At 35.4% G+C, this 16,428-nt stretch overlaps 1 protein-coding gene across 4 annotated transcripts in view; it reads left to right on the top strand.

The window, feature by feature from the left end:
- The window catches only part of LOC145688404 (metal cation symporter ZIP14-like), a 511,696-nt gene that overhangs the window by 341,292 nt on the left and 153,976 nt on the right, over window positions 1-16,428 (top strand). For 3 of the 4 annotated variants that reach the window (XM_081762589.1, XM_081762588.1, XM_081762586.1), the window contains exons 4-5: window positions 1,945-2,061; window positions 4,134-4,322. In XM_081762589.1, the coding sequence (XP_081618715.1) occupies window positions 1,945-2,061; window positions 4,134-4,322 (306 nt within the window). The remainder of the gene's footprint in view (window positions 1-1,944; window positions 2,062-4,133; window positions 4,323-16,428) is intronic. The other variant, XM_081762587.1, reaches the window with a different exon arrangement.

The raw sequence follows: 16,428 nt of genomic DNA, 5'->3' as shown, positions 1-16,428 counted from the left end.
CAGGGCAAAAAGGAGAAGAGAGAGGAGGTCTCTTTACCTGACACGATTATGGGATAATAAGGTGTATATTGGATGACCTTGCTGCACAGCGTTAGCTGTCGCATTTTTTTTTTTTTGATGCGGAGTGTACATAGTCGCAAATATCAATTAGGTGTAACAAGTACCTAAATCTTTAGTTAGTTGAAGTATACACTTAGCACATGAATACCATATGTGCCAAATATCGGGTATCTAAAAAAAGTAGCTGGGACACCTAAATGGCACATGCCTAACACATCTTGTGCTGTTAGGGTACATATCATGGTGATCTTGCTGAATACTTTTACAATATCTTCATATTGAAATACGTGCAAGACAATACAGGGTGCATACTGTACGAAGTACGTACATTAGAAATTCATTGAATAATTAACTTGAACAGTAGCACATATAGTAACAAATACACACACATACAAGAAAACAACATTCCGAGGGAAAAAAAATCGCTCTTCAAAGAAATCAAATGAAACCCTTCAATTTAACATGCAATGGTTATGCCCATTAGGCTATGATGATGAAAGAATTGTTGGAATGATAATGTAGAAGTTAAGAGGAGAACCCGAGAAAACCCACGGACACGATGCTGTCCAACCAAAACTTACTTGGCCACGGATCAAACCAGAAACCTCACGCGCTAGAGATCAACGATCTACCACTGAGCTACCATGTCCCCCAAAATTGCACTGCGGTATATGCTTGTTTTCAGAATTTGAACTTTACGTGGAGAAGTGAGTTACAAGGGTTTATTTCCCCTTCTGTAGCTTGTTCTTTATTCCACATTATCTACCAATTTTTTTCATATAGGGGCCGCGGTGGATCAGTGGTAGAGCGTTCACCTCTGGTGCTTGGAGTCCCGGGTTCGATCCCAGCCCCCGCCAAGTGAACTTTGTGGTGGACAAACACCGTGTGCGTGGGTTTTCTCGGGGTTCTCCCGTTTCCTCCCACTTTCTTCATTCCACCATTTCGTTCATCACTCATCATCACCGTCTCCTTTAGCCTAACCGGCATAACTGTGGGACGTAAAACTCAAAGATTTCATATGATTTTTTTTTTTCAATTTTCTCATACTAAATACAGCTGGCCACTCTAGTGACCCATCCTCTAGATGTTCTCAGAATTTCACAATTGTTCTCTCAGGATAATATGTAATATTTTCTGTTTCGTTATTCGTCACTTCGTCTCGGAATTCCAGCTATTTTATATCGCGAATCATCAGATCATAACTTGCTGTTAACGTTTGGTCCTTATCCTTTATCTTTGTGGTGTCTCTTTTAAATATTCGATTCTTTTTTTTAATTTGTGTGTCGAAGATGCCAGGTAGACGAGTGTCAAAGTTGAGAGGTTTCATTTTACTACTACTACTACTACTACTACTACTACTACTACTACTACTACTACTACTACTAATAATAATAATAATAATAATAATAATAATAATAACGCTAGTAGTTATTCCTAGTTACGCACGCATAATTTATATGCAGATGTCAATTGTACGATACACTTTCACTGCAACCACGAATTTTAAATATTATATTTCTGAAGGATATACTTATGTATAGTGTTTGTGTCTCTTGAGCCTGACTTGCCAGCTTATTTATCAAAATTCAAAATACAATACTTACTTCTCGGTTAGAATGTTTTAAAGGAAAATGAGATTGCTTATTATTATTATTATTATTATTATTATTATTATTATTATTATTATTATTATTATTATTATTATTATTATTGACACATCGTTTATCCTAAAACAGACCATTTAAGGTTTTTGGTGAAGAATTATTATTTTTTTAGATTTAAGTATATTTTCTGCACCCTTTCTTAATCTAAAGTACAGTACTACACAACGATGAACTAAAGAAATAAGTTATTTGTTTATTGTTATTTTTTTTTATTTTGCAGGGATTTCAATTGAAATCATTTAACGAGAATTATCTGACCACTGCCTTATACCTTTGGTCAAGCTTCTGGATATTTTATATGTTTGAAGTAATATGCAAAATAATTCAGGAGAGAAAGGTATGTTTCGCGACATTCGTATTTTACTATATTTAATGTTTTGTTTTTAAATTTTTTAAAGAAACTGTAACTCTAGTTTCATTAGTAATGCTTTTTATATTGCTATTACAATATTAACTTGATGGGCTACCTAATATATCTTTGGCAGATGTCCACATATGATTCTGATGAACACTATTACCTAATTAAGCGTTCTCAAGAATATTGACACGTATGCATTCATATGCTTATTCTCTTTAACAGTGATTACATGTAATTTGATTGTACAAAAAAAGGTAAATATTGTCAAATACTTAAGAAATATAATTTATGAAAATTATTGATTTCTATATGTTCAGCTGAAAGACTGGATTTGTTAGTTTTGTCAAGTGAGAAAAAAAAGTTTCTCTGACACTACCAAGTAAACCAACTAAATTACATCATTACATTTTAAAAAAAATAATCTAGCATACATTAATTATATTTATATATATATGTATGTATGTATGTATGTATACAGGATGTCTCAAAAGTCTCCTGACAGAACAACAAAATGTAAGAGGGGAGAGCGTCTCCAAATATAACTTTTTCAGTCTAAAGTGAATGAGTTTTCTCAAATCAGACGAGCCATTTTGGTTGTAGACTCTTTATGCGTCTAATGTTAAATGAAAATGCAACGTTGCCATTTAAGAGGACCTAGAAGATAAGTGAATGAAGTTACCGTTTTTTACGCTAACGTGTCGATGGCCAGCCTCCACTTCAAACAGTAACTTCATTCGCTCATGTTGCGGGTCCTGTTAAATGGCAACGATGCATTTTCTTTTAAAACTGGACGCGGAAAGGGTCTACAGCCTAAACGGCTCGTCCAATTTAAAAAAAAAATGTCTTCCTTTAGATTGAAAACATCATATTTGCAGATGGTTTCTCCTCTTACATTTTGTTGTGACTCTAATAGTAACAGTTACTCCATGTCAGGGGACTTTTGAGACACCATGGATATATATATATATATATATATATATATATATATATATATATATATATATATATATATATATATATATATATATATCTGTCTATAACCGATGTTCACTTTTGAAATGAAAACTATCTACAGTCATCATCAGTGGTACAGCGGGGGACACTTCTAAATGGTACATGTACAACGTAATCCGTCAATCTGTAGTTGTGTACCCAGTGAATTTGGCAGGTGTAGATATATTATGGTATGCGCGAAGTATATTCCATTAGAAGCACACGCACATACAGGTCAGATTGTTCAGTTCAATTTGAGTGGATCAGTCAGACAAAATTTGGTTTAGCCACTTAAGTCCACCGAAATTCAATCCTGAAAGAACATGTTTGTTACGTTATGTTCAATCTGCTCTTTCAATTTATCCACACTATTTGGATTACCATGTGTATAACACTTGTGTGAGTGTACCAATAACATAAAATATTAGAATAACTGAATGTTTTCGAAACATCTTATAAATTTGCAGATATTATTCATCACGTTATAGTTTAATGTATTCATGCACACAACATTCCTTTCAGCGCATCTAATGAATATAGAAAACTAAAGTTTAAGGCAGTTAAGATCAAATTCGTTGAGTGCCAAATTTTGCGTTTTTTCATCACTGTATTTGATTAGTGAATAGCAGAGTGTGTTAATCGACTGACAATAGCTAGATTTTGATGTTGGAACGCAACAGCATTTCACTTTCTTTTTCAAATTTCAAAACAAATATAACTTGACTAATTTGCTAACTCTCTCTATCTCTCTCTACATATGTATAATTCTATATAATTTCTTGGGTTGGCATGGAAATATTTATAAATTTGGTTATAATAATATTAAATACTCATTTATGAAGACCAGTATAAAAAATGCAACTAGTGCATTTTACAACTAGTATTTTTTTAATAAACAAAGATGTTCCATTTCGAGGAATCCAGTGTAGTAATTCATAAGGCAACTGATTATTCTCAAGATATCTCATAACAATTTCTGCTTCTCATATTGCAATAATGCGATATTCTTAGTTACACTTTCAAAATGTGATAAATATATAGCAATGTGTTACTTTCAGAAACCACGTCAACGAAGCCCTGTCTTAAAGAAAGTAGCTAAACAAATTAATTCAACTGAAACCTCAATCAAACAACTTGAAACTAGTTTCAGTGTTTCATCTTTACCTTGTTCGAAAAATGAGGCAAACATCAATGGATACGAGTTAGCTAATGGATTATTGTTCGACCAGCTTGATGCAGTAAACAAGGTTAGTGTAGTAGAATAAGTTGAGTACTAATTTTTTTTGAGTTCTCAACTGGCTGGAAAATCAACATCAACTAGAAAAGGAAAATATACGTTGTACGAGGGGTTAGATAAGTTTATGGCCTTGGAGTGAAAACATAATGTCAGGTACATACTAACAGCATTTCGTTCAACGTGGTTGTGCTGTAGGTTGACAAACTTCATACAACGATCCTGCAGCAATTATATGCCATGCTAATAAAATAATTCGTCTTGTGCCGCACACATGCCTCTGCAGCTGCTATGACGTCATCAGTGTCTTTAAAGTCAGTTCCTTCAGGTGCATCTTAAGTTTTGGGAAAAAATATTAGTCTGAGGGGGCCAGATCTAGAGAATAGAGGGATTGTCAATGATGTCGAACGTTAATTCACATAGTTCGTCTATTACGATTGCTGCTTTGTGGCAATTAGCGTTGTCTTGCAAGAAGACCATGCATTTAGACAGATTTCCTTACCTCTTTTTATTCAATGCAGTACGCAATTATTCCAGCAGGTTCACATATCTCCCAGCATTCAATATAGTGCCTTTCCTCAGATATACGCTCAGTATTACCCCCTCACAACCCCCCAAAATGACACCCATCACTTCCCGAGCGGATTTTTCTCTGCGGCATTTTTTTCGGCCTTAATGACCCATTATGATATCACTGCATAGACTGAGTTTTGGTATCGGGATCTAACTCACTAACTAACTAACCAACTAACACTATGGCCTATGGAACTCGGAGGTTCAATGCCGCATTCACAAAAGCTCTCCACTGACTTCTGTCATTAGCCAACTGGATTAAGTTCTACTTTGTAATCCTATCTCTGCGAGATCCATCTTAATGTTGTCCTCTCATCTTCCTTAATGTTGTCTTCCTAATGGTCGTTTTCCGGTTGGCCTTCCAGTTAAGATTTTGAAAGCGTTCCTAGTTTCTTACATCCTGTATACATAACCTGCTCACCTGAGCCTCCTAGCCTTGATGACCTTAACAATGTTGGGTAAACCGTATAAATTATGTAATCCCTCGTTATGAAGTTTCCGCCATTCCCGATTCACGTTTCTCTTGGGTACGAATATTCGTCTCAGGATCTTGTTCTCAAATACTGTCAATCTATGTTCTTCCTTTTGAGTAAGCGACCATGTTTCGCAACCATACAGAGCAATAGCCATAATTATCGTTTTATATATTTTAAGCTTCAAATTCCTCTACAGAATTCGTGACGACAAGAGATTTTGAACCGAATAGTAACACGAATTCCCTGCTTTTAGTCGGCATTTAATTTCTCCGTGAATATGATTTTCCTCTGTTAATATTGATCCTAGATATTTGAAACTATTCACTTTATAAAACGTATTATTTAATATTTTAACGCATCCATAATTTGCTTTATTCCGGTCCCGACGCACTTCAATGTATTTAGTTTTCTCTGCATTTACTTCTAAACCCATGTCCCTGCAAGCGTTTAATAAGATCTCTGCATTTCTTTCTATTGTCCTCCTATCATCCCCTATTAAATTTACATCATCAGCATATGCCATAACCTGGTGAATACTGTTCAACTGTATGCCCTGGTTGCTATCTTTGATTTTCCTTATAGCGTATTCCAGAACGAATTTAAATAATAATGGCGACAACGCATCTCCTTGTTTCAGGCCATTTTCAACGTGAAAACTCGTGGACAAAAATTTTCCTACCCGGACTTTACTTTGGGATTCATTTAAACATACCTTAATCAATCTAATTAGCTTTTTGGGTATTCCAAATTCTGTAAGAATGTTGTACAATGCTTCTCTCCTAACCGAGTCGTAAGCCTTTCTAAAACCAATAAATAGTTGATGTATCTGGGTATTATATTTCCACTTCATTTCGAGTATTTGGCGAATGGTAAATATTTTGTCGATAGTTGATCGATTTCGTCTAAATCCGCATTGATAATCTTCCATAATTTCATCTGCGTGTGGGGTCAATCTTGCTAATAGAATATTTGAGAGAATTTTATAGGACGTTGACAGAAGGGAAATGCTTCTATAGTTATTACAGTCAGCTTTGTCATCTTTCTTGTGAATTGAAACAATGATTGCTTCTTTCCACTCTTGTGGCAATTCTTCCCTGTCCCAGATAAGTAGAATGAGTTTGGGAATTTTGTTCCACAATTTTTCGCCTCCAGCTAAAATTACCTCAGCCGGAATTTCGTCTACACCCGGAGATTTGTGTTTCTTTAATTTCTTTATAGCGATTTCTACTTCTATTCGGTTAGGTTCTGGAATATACGGTTCTCCGGTGTGTCTTTCCCTTTCTAGACGCACGTTAATTTTTGGCTGTATGTTAAGCAATTCGTCAAAGAAATTTTTCCATCTGTTTAAGATGCTCTCTGTGTCAGTGTGAACTGATCTGTCAGCTTTCTTTAATATATAGGCAGGAAGTTGAGAGCCTTCCTTAAATTCGTTGATCCCCTTATACATGTCCCGAATGTTTTTATTTTTACTATTATCTTCAAGTTCCTTAATTTTAGCTTTAAAAATGCACATTTTTTTGTTCTGCAGGTTTTGGAAGTTTCCCGCTTAATGTCTACGAAATTTTGTGTTACTTCATTCGGATTTTGTCACCAACGTAATTTGGCTGTTTTCTTTTCTCCGTTGAATGTATTCCTGGTCGAACCATGGTCCTACGTATTTTCGCGTGTCTTAATTTTTCTTTTGCTGAAATTTTAATGCTATTTTAATGCTGAAATTTCAATCCATCGTCAACACTAATGCACTCCGAATCTTCTAAAACCGACAATCTATTCGAAATTTCAATTAGGTATTCCTCTCTTACCTGGCTCTCTTCTAATTTCTTTAAATTAAATCTCTCCGTTTTCAGACATTGAATATTTCCTTTATTCAACGACAATCTCTCTCTTATTATCGCTGCTACCAGGTAGTGATCACTGTCAAAATCAGTTCCCCTAAACACCGACCATCAATTATGCTAGATTATCTTCTTCTATATACTAAAGCGGGATCGATTTGATTGTGTTTTTCTTTCTGGTGACGTCCAAGTATATTTATGAACGTCGCGATGTGGGAATTTTGTACTCTTCATGATTAGATTTTTGGATGTAGCGAAGTTCAGGAGTCTAACACCGTTTTCATTACTTTCCTTATGTAGACTTTCGTTCCCTATAATCGGCTTTAAAATATCCTCTCATCCTACCTTCGCATTGAAATCCCCTAAAATAATTTTCATATGGTATCGCGGGAATTGGTCAAATCTCCGTTCCACATCTTCGTAAAAACTGTCTTTTATATCGTCATTCTTATCTTCTGTTGGGGTATGTACATTTAAAACAATAATATCACACCTTCGACCCTTAAGAGTAATAAAAAAAAATACAACCCGCTTAATTGTTGATATTATTCGTTTGTGAACGAAAAACCCTGTTCATAATTGGTGATTTTTATTTCCTTCCCCGTAAAAGAACGTAAAATTTCCGGAATTCACAGATCCATTTCCTTCCCACCTAACTTCCTGAACTCCTACTAGGTCCATCCTCCATTTTTCTAACTCATTCGTTACTGATTTTAACGCGCCTGCCTTATAAAGACTTCCATGTTCCAAATCTCATGTCCATTTTCCTTTGCTGAGGTCATGCAAAGTTCCTGATCCGAGGCTTCTGTGAATGTTTCTGAACAAGTGTTTTTTTCCTTTTTCTTTTTTTCTTTCTTTTTTTTTTTTTTTTTTACAGGATGAGGTTGTTAGCCTCACCCAAACGCCCAAGCTGGAGGACTACTCCTTGTCCTTTGTCCACGACGGCTTATTCAGTATATTCGCAGCTAACCTCTATATTTAGAGGATTTCTCCTCGATTCGCAACCTGAGGACGCGCCACGCAGTGGTGACAGGAACCCACATCATACGGAGTAATCCGGGTCTCGGGATCACCAGTGGCTTAGAATGCTATGATACACTGTCTACCCTTTCACTGTCACTGTCAATGGTAAAATTTGCTATTGATAAGGTGTCAATGTCATGCGTTTTGTTTAAAACTTTTATCTGATTCAAAATGGCGAACTTGAACATGGCCGCCATCAAGGCAACTCTTACCATAGACCTAATGTTTATCCACCTGCTTTTTAATTAATTATTATCATTAACACAAAACTTACAAGGTGGGGTAAATGACATACATATGCTGCAACAATATTAAATTTCCCTGTAACATTTTACCAATTGCGCGTAAATCAAAATTAACGTCACCATTGTTCTTCTGATTAAATTTCCGCCTTAAATCATGTATCACATGACCCTATTCCTATTTTAAAAATTTAACCTTAATTCAAAATGGCGGATTTCAAGATGACCGCCGTCAGGTATATCCTTATTATATGGGTTCCCCCTAGTCCTAATATGTACCCATATATTTGTTATTTACCTTTTGTCGTTACAAGAGGTCTTACAGAGCTTTTATCTTCAACTGTATGAAGACTATTCTGTACTTCCATGTGATGTTCTGGAAGCTGTATCTCCTAAACCCCTGAAGCTTCGCACCTACAACTTCACTGAAATACTGACCACATTTAGTACTACTTTCTCATATGTGTCTCAGTCAGCAACTCGATTCACCCAAACGTAAGGTTTGCTTGTGAGATTCTTCAGAATGAATTATTATCGGTATAGTTGTTTGATTTAAACGTTGAGGGTTTTGTTGATCAAAATTAAGTCTCCACATGCTATATACAGTAGTGCAACCGCGCAAAAATCAGTTTATAACGAAATTAGGTTAGGAGTTTCATATTCCTTTCCATCACCGAAACTGTATGAGACATGGCCCTACAACTTAATGTTGGTTCCGAACTCGAGAAGAAATAATAATAATATCTACCAGGCACGCACCCAGTTTTTTGTTGGGAGGGTGGAGTTGCACCCAACTTTTTGACAAAAAATAAAATGCCACCTATATGCTAACTCCACATTTGTGTAGAAAGTGTTCCACAGGTCTGACACTGACCAAAAGGTCTGCCCGGGTAGACAATTCCTAACTCCATTCATGGCGGAGGGGTGCAGGGTTTGGGGGGATCCAAGCAGCGTTCCCTAACTTAGATTTTTCTGGGGGCAAGGATTAATACGCGTATTTGGATCCCCTAGAAAAGTTGTTTTTCTAATTCTTGGGCCCCTTCTTTCCATCTTTCTCTTACTCTTTATGACCCCCCTGGAGCCTGTGGGCCCTCAAGTACGACAAGGTCTGCGGGGCCGTTAGTTACACCTCTGGGCTCGTTCCACACATGACAAATTAATTAAGGGGACAATATTGACAAATCTCAAAGCCTTACGAATAAATACTATCTCTAGGACCCCTAATAGCAGACATTTTTTCTTTTACTAAAATGGGCCCACGACTCTTTTATTTCCTTTTGTGTGCTTGTTTTATTTATGTAATGTAGTGAATCTGTTTGATGCTTCATTTATAATTTCATGTTCGTATCGTATATGGAGTAAGCAAATTTTGTCTTAAAATGGGTCCCCCTCGAACGGCGGGGAGCTTCTCTTGGGGGCAATTGCCCCTGCTTCCCACAAGTTACGGCCCTGGATCCAAGCCACTACATTTATGTAGTATTGAACGGATATTATTCTGCACTCGACAAGACAAATAACTGTAAAGTACTTTCATCTATATTTTCAGAAAAAAATATGGAACTACATTGTTTCTATAAGAGAAATACTAAAGATGATATGTAAGATCAAATTTTCATTCTACATCAATAATTTCTCTACTAAACAAGCATAGTTTTATTAAGAAAATTAATAAAATATATTGACTTAAGAAGTTTTGGGGATGTCGGAACCTGGTTGACCCCAGCCCCCTCGTGGGTGCGCCTGTGCTGTCTCCCCTTTGCGAAAGTTAATGCTACGCTACTGGGGATCACATACGTATAATCGCGTTTCATCAACAATAACAGTTTGTTTAATAACGTTGGAAGCACTCACAAAAAAGCGACGCAGCACATCCTGTCCACAGTCCTGTCTTGTTCGCTTCTGATCAGCTGGAGGAGTTTGAACATCCTTTTTGCCGTCAATTTTGTCATACCAAGAAGTTCTGTGCAATACTTGACAGACCAGTTCGCCTGTCTGCAAGGATCATGTCTTGCACACGACCCACGGTTTCCACGGTCACCACTGTTTTGGGTTTTCCACACCTTCTCTCGCTGCCTGTCCTCATCTTCGGTGCTCTTCCTGCCTCTCCTGAACTCTGCTACCTACGATTTCACTGTGCTGTATGAAGGACAGTCATTAACCATTGTCAGTGTCAATTTAACAAAAAATTCCTTCGCTCCCATATTCTTTGAGAAGATGTATTTAAGTACTATTCTCTTCTCATATTTGGTAAAAGCCGCAATGTGCTTCGTCATGGTCACTTCAAACCTGCAACAAAAGAGAAGTATTTGAAATACATTTACGATTTTTTGCGTTATATAAAATATAGTTATATAACATACTGTAAGTATTTCGAAATATGAATTAACTTATTATGTTAGGCGGGAAACTTATCTGATCCCCTCGTGGATCTAAGTTATAAAGGTGTTCTTATAATCCTATCTTTATGTATTTCAATTTCAATTAACTAATGTAAAAACTTGTCGCCGTAGTTGTCTTGATAGAAAATATATTTAAAGATAATTAAATGCTCATCAATCTAAGTTAGAAAACATAATTGCTTTAAAGATATCTTTTTTTTTTTAATTTGTTAAGTGCTCCATTCCATTAACTTTTGGTCGACGAAGTAACACTAAATTTTACAGTAGAACACTCTAGTCAAGATCTAGATTGCTTTGCTATTTAAAATTATTGAAAATACAGTAAACAGACAAATGATTTTCACTGAAATCCCATTCCTCCAAACGTACTCCCATGCGCAAAAAAAATTGCGCGTATACTGTAACTCACGATTTTTCTCAATTATTTCATTTTCCTTATGTTTATGGGTAAAATTCATTTATTAGTATGTGGAGATAATAGAAAGCAATCCATCTAAGGGGATATTTCCAAAAATATATAATAAAATAATAAAAATATAAGCAAAAACAAAATTATGTTCGGTTTTGTGTATACTGGCAATAATGTTTTCGAGGGAATTTTTGGAGTAGCACAGCACGATTGTAGAGGGAATTACAGAATTGGTAACAGAACAGGGGGACAGTTGAATCAAGAAACAGGAAAGTGGAGTAAAATATTGCATTTATTGGCTTAAATCTAGGGTGTAAATTGTCTGCCAAATATAAATTAGCTTCTGTAACCAAAATGTTGTACGGAAATATATAAACAAAGAGAAAAACTGTTGTCTTAAGTTTGGAAGTGACATGCTCTATAGCCATGGGCATTTATTTCTTAAGAAAAAGATAAGCAACAAAAGAAAGTCTGTGTGGTCAAGTGGGAAGAGTGACGGATTAGTAATTCTTATACTGTTTTGACCCCAGATCGAATCCCATCCGATCCTGTTCAATTTGTTTTGCTTTACAAAACATTGTAGAAAGTGTATAATTGTTATGCTAATAAGAACCGAAACAATATAATAATGAAATAACTTTTTGTTTTTCTGATGACGTATTTATTCAGAATTAGCTTAGTATTTATTACTAATAGCGATTGTTTTTAGTTTATGGTATGGTATGCTTAATCATTCCCTCTCCGTTTTTTTTAACACAGCAGAAGTAACTTCAAACTTCAACTCACTGCGAGTGTGTCTGTAGAAAACAAAGCAAGCGCGACCTGCAGCTTTACACACAGCGTGACGAACACAATCACAGCCATAGCTCGTTGTCTGTTCTAGTGTTTCTGTGTGTGTGTGTTCCTTTTTAGAGTATTGACTCTCTCTCTCTCTCTCTCTCTCTCCTTTTGTTTCATATCAACAAGTGCAACAAATGGAAGTCTGTAAAAAAAATCAAGAATGCTTTCTTTAAACAAAACTAAATTTTACTGCTCTCTTTGTGAATAACACGAATGGTTCCGACGAATTATACAGTAGCGTGAAAAACTGATAATAAAATGATCTAACATACATAAGCTTCTTTTTCTAGCGTGACAACACATTAAAAATAACAAATTAAATTTTTGGGATTACAAATTATCACATTACGTGTCGGTGTAGGCCTATTCGTTTTCACATTTGAGCGACGAAAGAAGAAAGTGTGGTTATAGTTATAAAAACCGAATACCGGATTTCAATGAATTCAAGTTACATGGCTCCTACATATCGAAAAAATGATTTTTCGATGTCTGTCCATCTATTCGTCTCTCGGTTCGTCACGCTTTTACACGCACTCAAATAGAGGCCATACTGTTCAACGTATCTGGACCGAATTCTAGACATAACGTTTTAATAACATACTATCTTTCGAATTTTATGTCCTTCGACATCTAAAAGTAAGGGTAATTTACTGAAGGATTAAAATTTAAAACAATTCAATTTTCTCAAGTAAAAAAAGCTGTGACGATTTTATTTACTTTTTATAAATATATATTTTATTAACGAATCTCCACCACATATGAATAATTTTTCTGAAAAAAATATATATGGTGTAATTTACTGTATGGTATGCGTTCTTTTTGCAGAATTTTCTCAACCACATTTCATAAATAAACGTATCATTAATAACCTAACAAACAACTCGAAGGAGTAGCTTAATCTTAGGGTGAGCTTTACCCCGATAGTTTTCCCATTAACGCCTCAGGCAATTTTGTTCATATTTCGTAAAGAAATGTTTCATTAATAAACTAACATACAGCATAAATCGTTTATTCCGATAACATACAGAAGAAGTGGTTTTCTCAAGGGTTGAATTTTTTTGGACAATTTTCTCAGTAATAACTGAGACAAATTTGTTCTAATTTCAGTAAAATATTTTCTGTAATAATCTTACAATATGGTATAGCTCGTTTGTTCCGAAAAGAAAAATCCAAAAGAGATACTTTGACAGTGAATTTTTTCCCGACGATTTGCTTAAAAATTACTCGATATACTGTCAAAATTACAGATAGAAGAGTTTACCTTCGGGGGTAAGCTTTTCCCGATGACCTTCCTAAAAAACACTCAGGAGATGTTTGTTGTTCATATTTTATAAATACATGTGACATAAATAACCTAGGTATATGGTATAATTCCCTCATCCGGAAAAACTAGAAATGGTATATTACTTTTGACAGTAAGTTTTACCCTGCGATTTTCTCAAGAACGACTCAGGCGATTGTGTTCGTATTTCATAAATAAATGTTTTATGAAAACACTAACAATATAGCATAGCTCGTTTGTCCTGAAAAGATCCACAAGGGATAATTTATTCTTGGGGGTGACTTTTTTCATGATTTTCTCAGAAATTACTCAGACGCTTTTGCTTATAGTTCACATACAATTATATCCTTAATAATTCTAATATATGGATCAAGTTATTTCTAACGAAAATATGACAAATGGGTACTTTACTTTTGGGCCTGAAGTTTCTTCTAGCAAAGTTTTCCAAAACATTATTTTATTCGCAATTTCCCAAATAAATGTTTAATAATAGTTACAGCCTAACATAAGTCAGTGTAAAAAATTCGAGCGAGAAAGTACAGTGCGTTTGCTCCGTATTCTTTCTTAAATATATTTTTTAATGTTACACCTAATCACAATTTTCCGAACAAAATCGAAACTTCTTTTTAAATGTGCCTTGTTGTGGTCAAATGGTTCAAGTGCATTGGTTCTGGATTTGATTTCCAGTGAGAGCTAGTGTATTTTCATCCAAGAGATGTGACACGTCGGTGCAAAGATAGAAGTGTTTAAATAAGCCTAACCAAGCTAATCAACAAAAGAAATAATACAATGTTACGAAATTATCGTAGAAATGTTGTTAATAATAGGTAGGTGCGACTGAAATGTCCAAACGATTATTGTCAATTGCAAAGGCCTTTGTTTTCGTCCGGCGGGAGCTCATGTGGTTTGGATTCTACGTTAATCAGTAGGTCCACGTCTCATATAGCCTCGCTGCTGAAAGGGACGTTAAACTCAAAATCACATCACACATCTTTGTTTTCGCCTTTCTTTTAAATGTCTCTGTTCATGAGCTCCTTAGTGGCTAAGCGGTTAGCGTACGCGCCTTTGGCGTGGAAGACCCGGCTTCGATTCCCGGCGAGAGCTCACGTGCTTCGGAGTCCACGTTAATCAGTATGCCGACGTCTCATATAGCTTCGTTGCTGAGCGAGACGTTAAACTCAAACTCAATGTCTTTGTTCATAAATGTCTTTGTGTATGGTTTTGCATATACGTGGCATGGACATTAAATTTTGATTTCTACGCCATATGTATCTAATTACATACACAGCTATAGAACGAACACAACAAACTTGGAATATCTACATTGTTTGCGTATGGAAAATAATCACGCTCTACTGCACAGGAGAGCCGTGTGTATGGAATTCCATACACATGGCAATCAACGTAATAAGAAATGTATAATAATAAGAATTAATAATAATAATAATAATAATAATAATAATAATAATAATAATAATAATAATAATAATAATAATGAACAGAAAACGATACGATCACTTACATAATTTATAAATATAAGTTAACATTTAATAAGCATATAACTGCAATGGAATTAAGTTGTTACTCTCTCTCCCTGAACGCAACAGCCCTTATTGTGCTAAGGCGTAGAAGTGAACTTGTGGCACTCACGATTTGGGGCGGTGTTTGGTCACAACTTCGGATCCCTTTGTTGTTAGTCCTAGCTTTCTAGACGGATGCAGTTATTCCCGGTAGAATATACAAGCAAATAGATTTTGTATTACTATTAAAGTAAATAATTATAATCATTCCCTCAATGTGATACTTGTGGTTGCTTAACCGTATACAGACAGCTGATCCATGGAAGAATCGTTGATAATAATAATAATAATAATAATAATAATAATAATAATAATAATAATAATAATAATAATAATAATAATAATAATAATAAATAGCAGAAGCTCGACAAATATTCTTGCAAGTAATAGGAAAATGTTTGCGTCACACAATTCACTTTGCTGGACACACCAGTGTGCCGCGTTATACCGATTGTGGCACACTGGAATATAGAGTATGTTTTTTTTTTTTTTTCAACTATTCCAACTGCTTCAATTGAAATGGATCTATAATAATAAGATAGTGAATTTAGTCTTTTTACCCTTCGATTCAGAAATAAGGTTCGCAAGAATTTCATAAAAGAATAATATACTCAGAATTGTATATAGTAGTTTGTTTTATTCGAAATTACATACTTCCTGCAACTGTTTTTGATTGAAATGATTTGAAATGAAATCTTTAAGTTTTACGTCCCACGATTATGCCGGATAGGCTAAAGGAGACAGTGATGATAAGAAATGAATGAAATGATCGAGTGAAGAAAGTGGGATAAAACGAGAGAACCTCGAGAAAACCCACGCACAGTGTTTGTCCAGCACAAGGTTCACTTGGCGCGAGCATAGATCGTACCAAGGACTCCATGCACCAGAGGTGAACGCTCTACCACTGAAACACCGTGGGCTCTGAAATTACTTAAAGGAGAAAGGGACTACTTTATGAAAACTTGATGACAAACACATTTGTTAAAAAATACCAGCTTTTCGTGAAATATTGCTTATAGACAGGGGCGGATTAAGGGTTTTGGGGACCTAGAACCGACTGTTTTAAGGGGGCCCTATGTTAAGAATAGTTCCAGTGCATAAATTTTCTTTTCTGCCTTCCACAGCCTCATAGGCATATGGAACTACCGAGAACTATGCTGTAATATTTGAATGTGCTCTAAGTTTAGAATAATTAGTTTAGTTAAATTCATTATTAACAATTAAATAATTGCATTCATTATTAACAGGTAAATGCTGCTGATAGAAAGACTTAAATCTAGCGATACCACGAGCGTAACGAGCGGGGGAAAAAATAGCATCGGTCTGAAGCCTATAATATAATAAGTTGGTTACTATATTTTAGTATTAAACAGAGGGATTTTAAAGAGAGTTTGGAGCCCCGAAGCCTGGGCTCCATTGGCTCCGCCCTTAATCCGCTAATGCCTATAGATTATAAATTA

This window comes from Thermobia domestica, chromosome 6 (genome assembly GCF_964235325.1).
Source record: "Thermobia domestica chromosome 6, izTheDome1.hap1.1, whole genome shotgun sequence".
Lineage (NCBI taxonomy): Eukaryota > Metazoa > Arthropoda > Insecta > Zygentoma > Lepismatidae > Thermobia > Thermobia domestica.
Note: the sequence above shows the minus strand (reverse complement) of the source record. Positions and strands in the feature narration are given on the sequence as shown.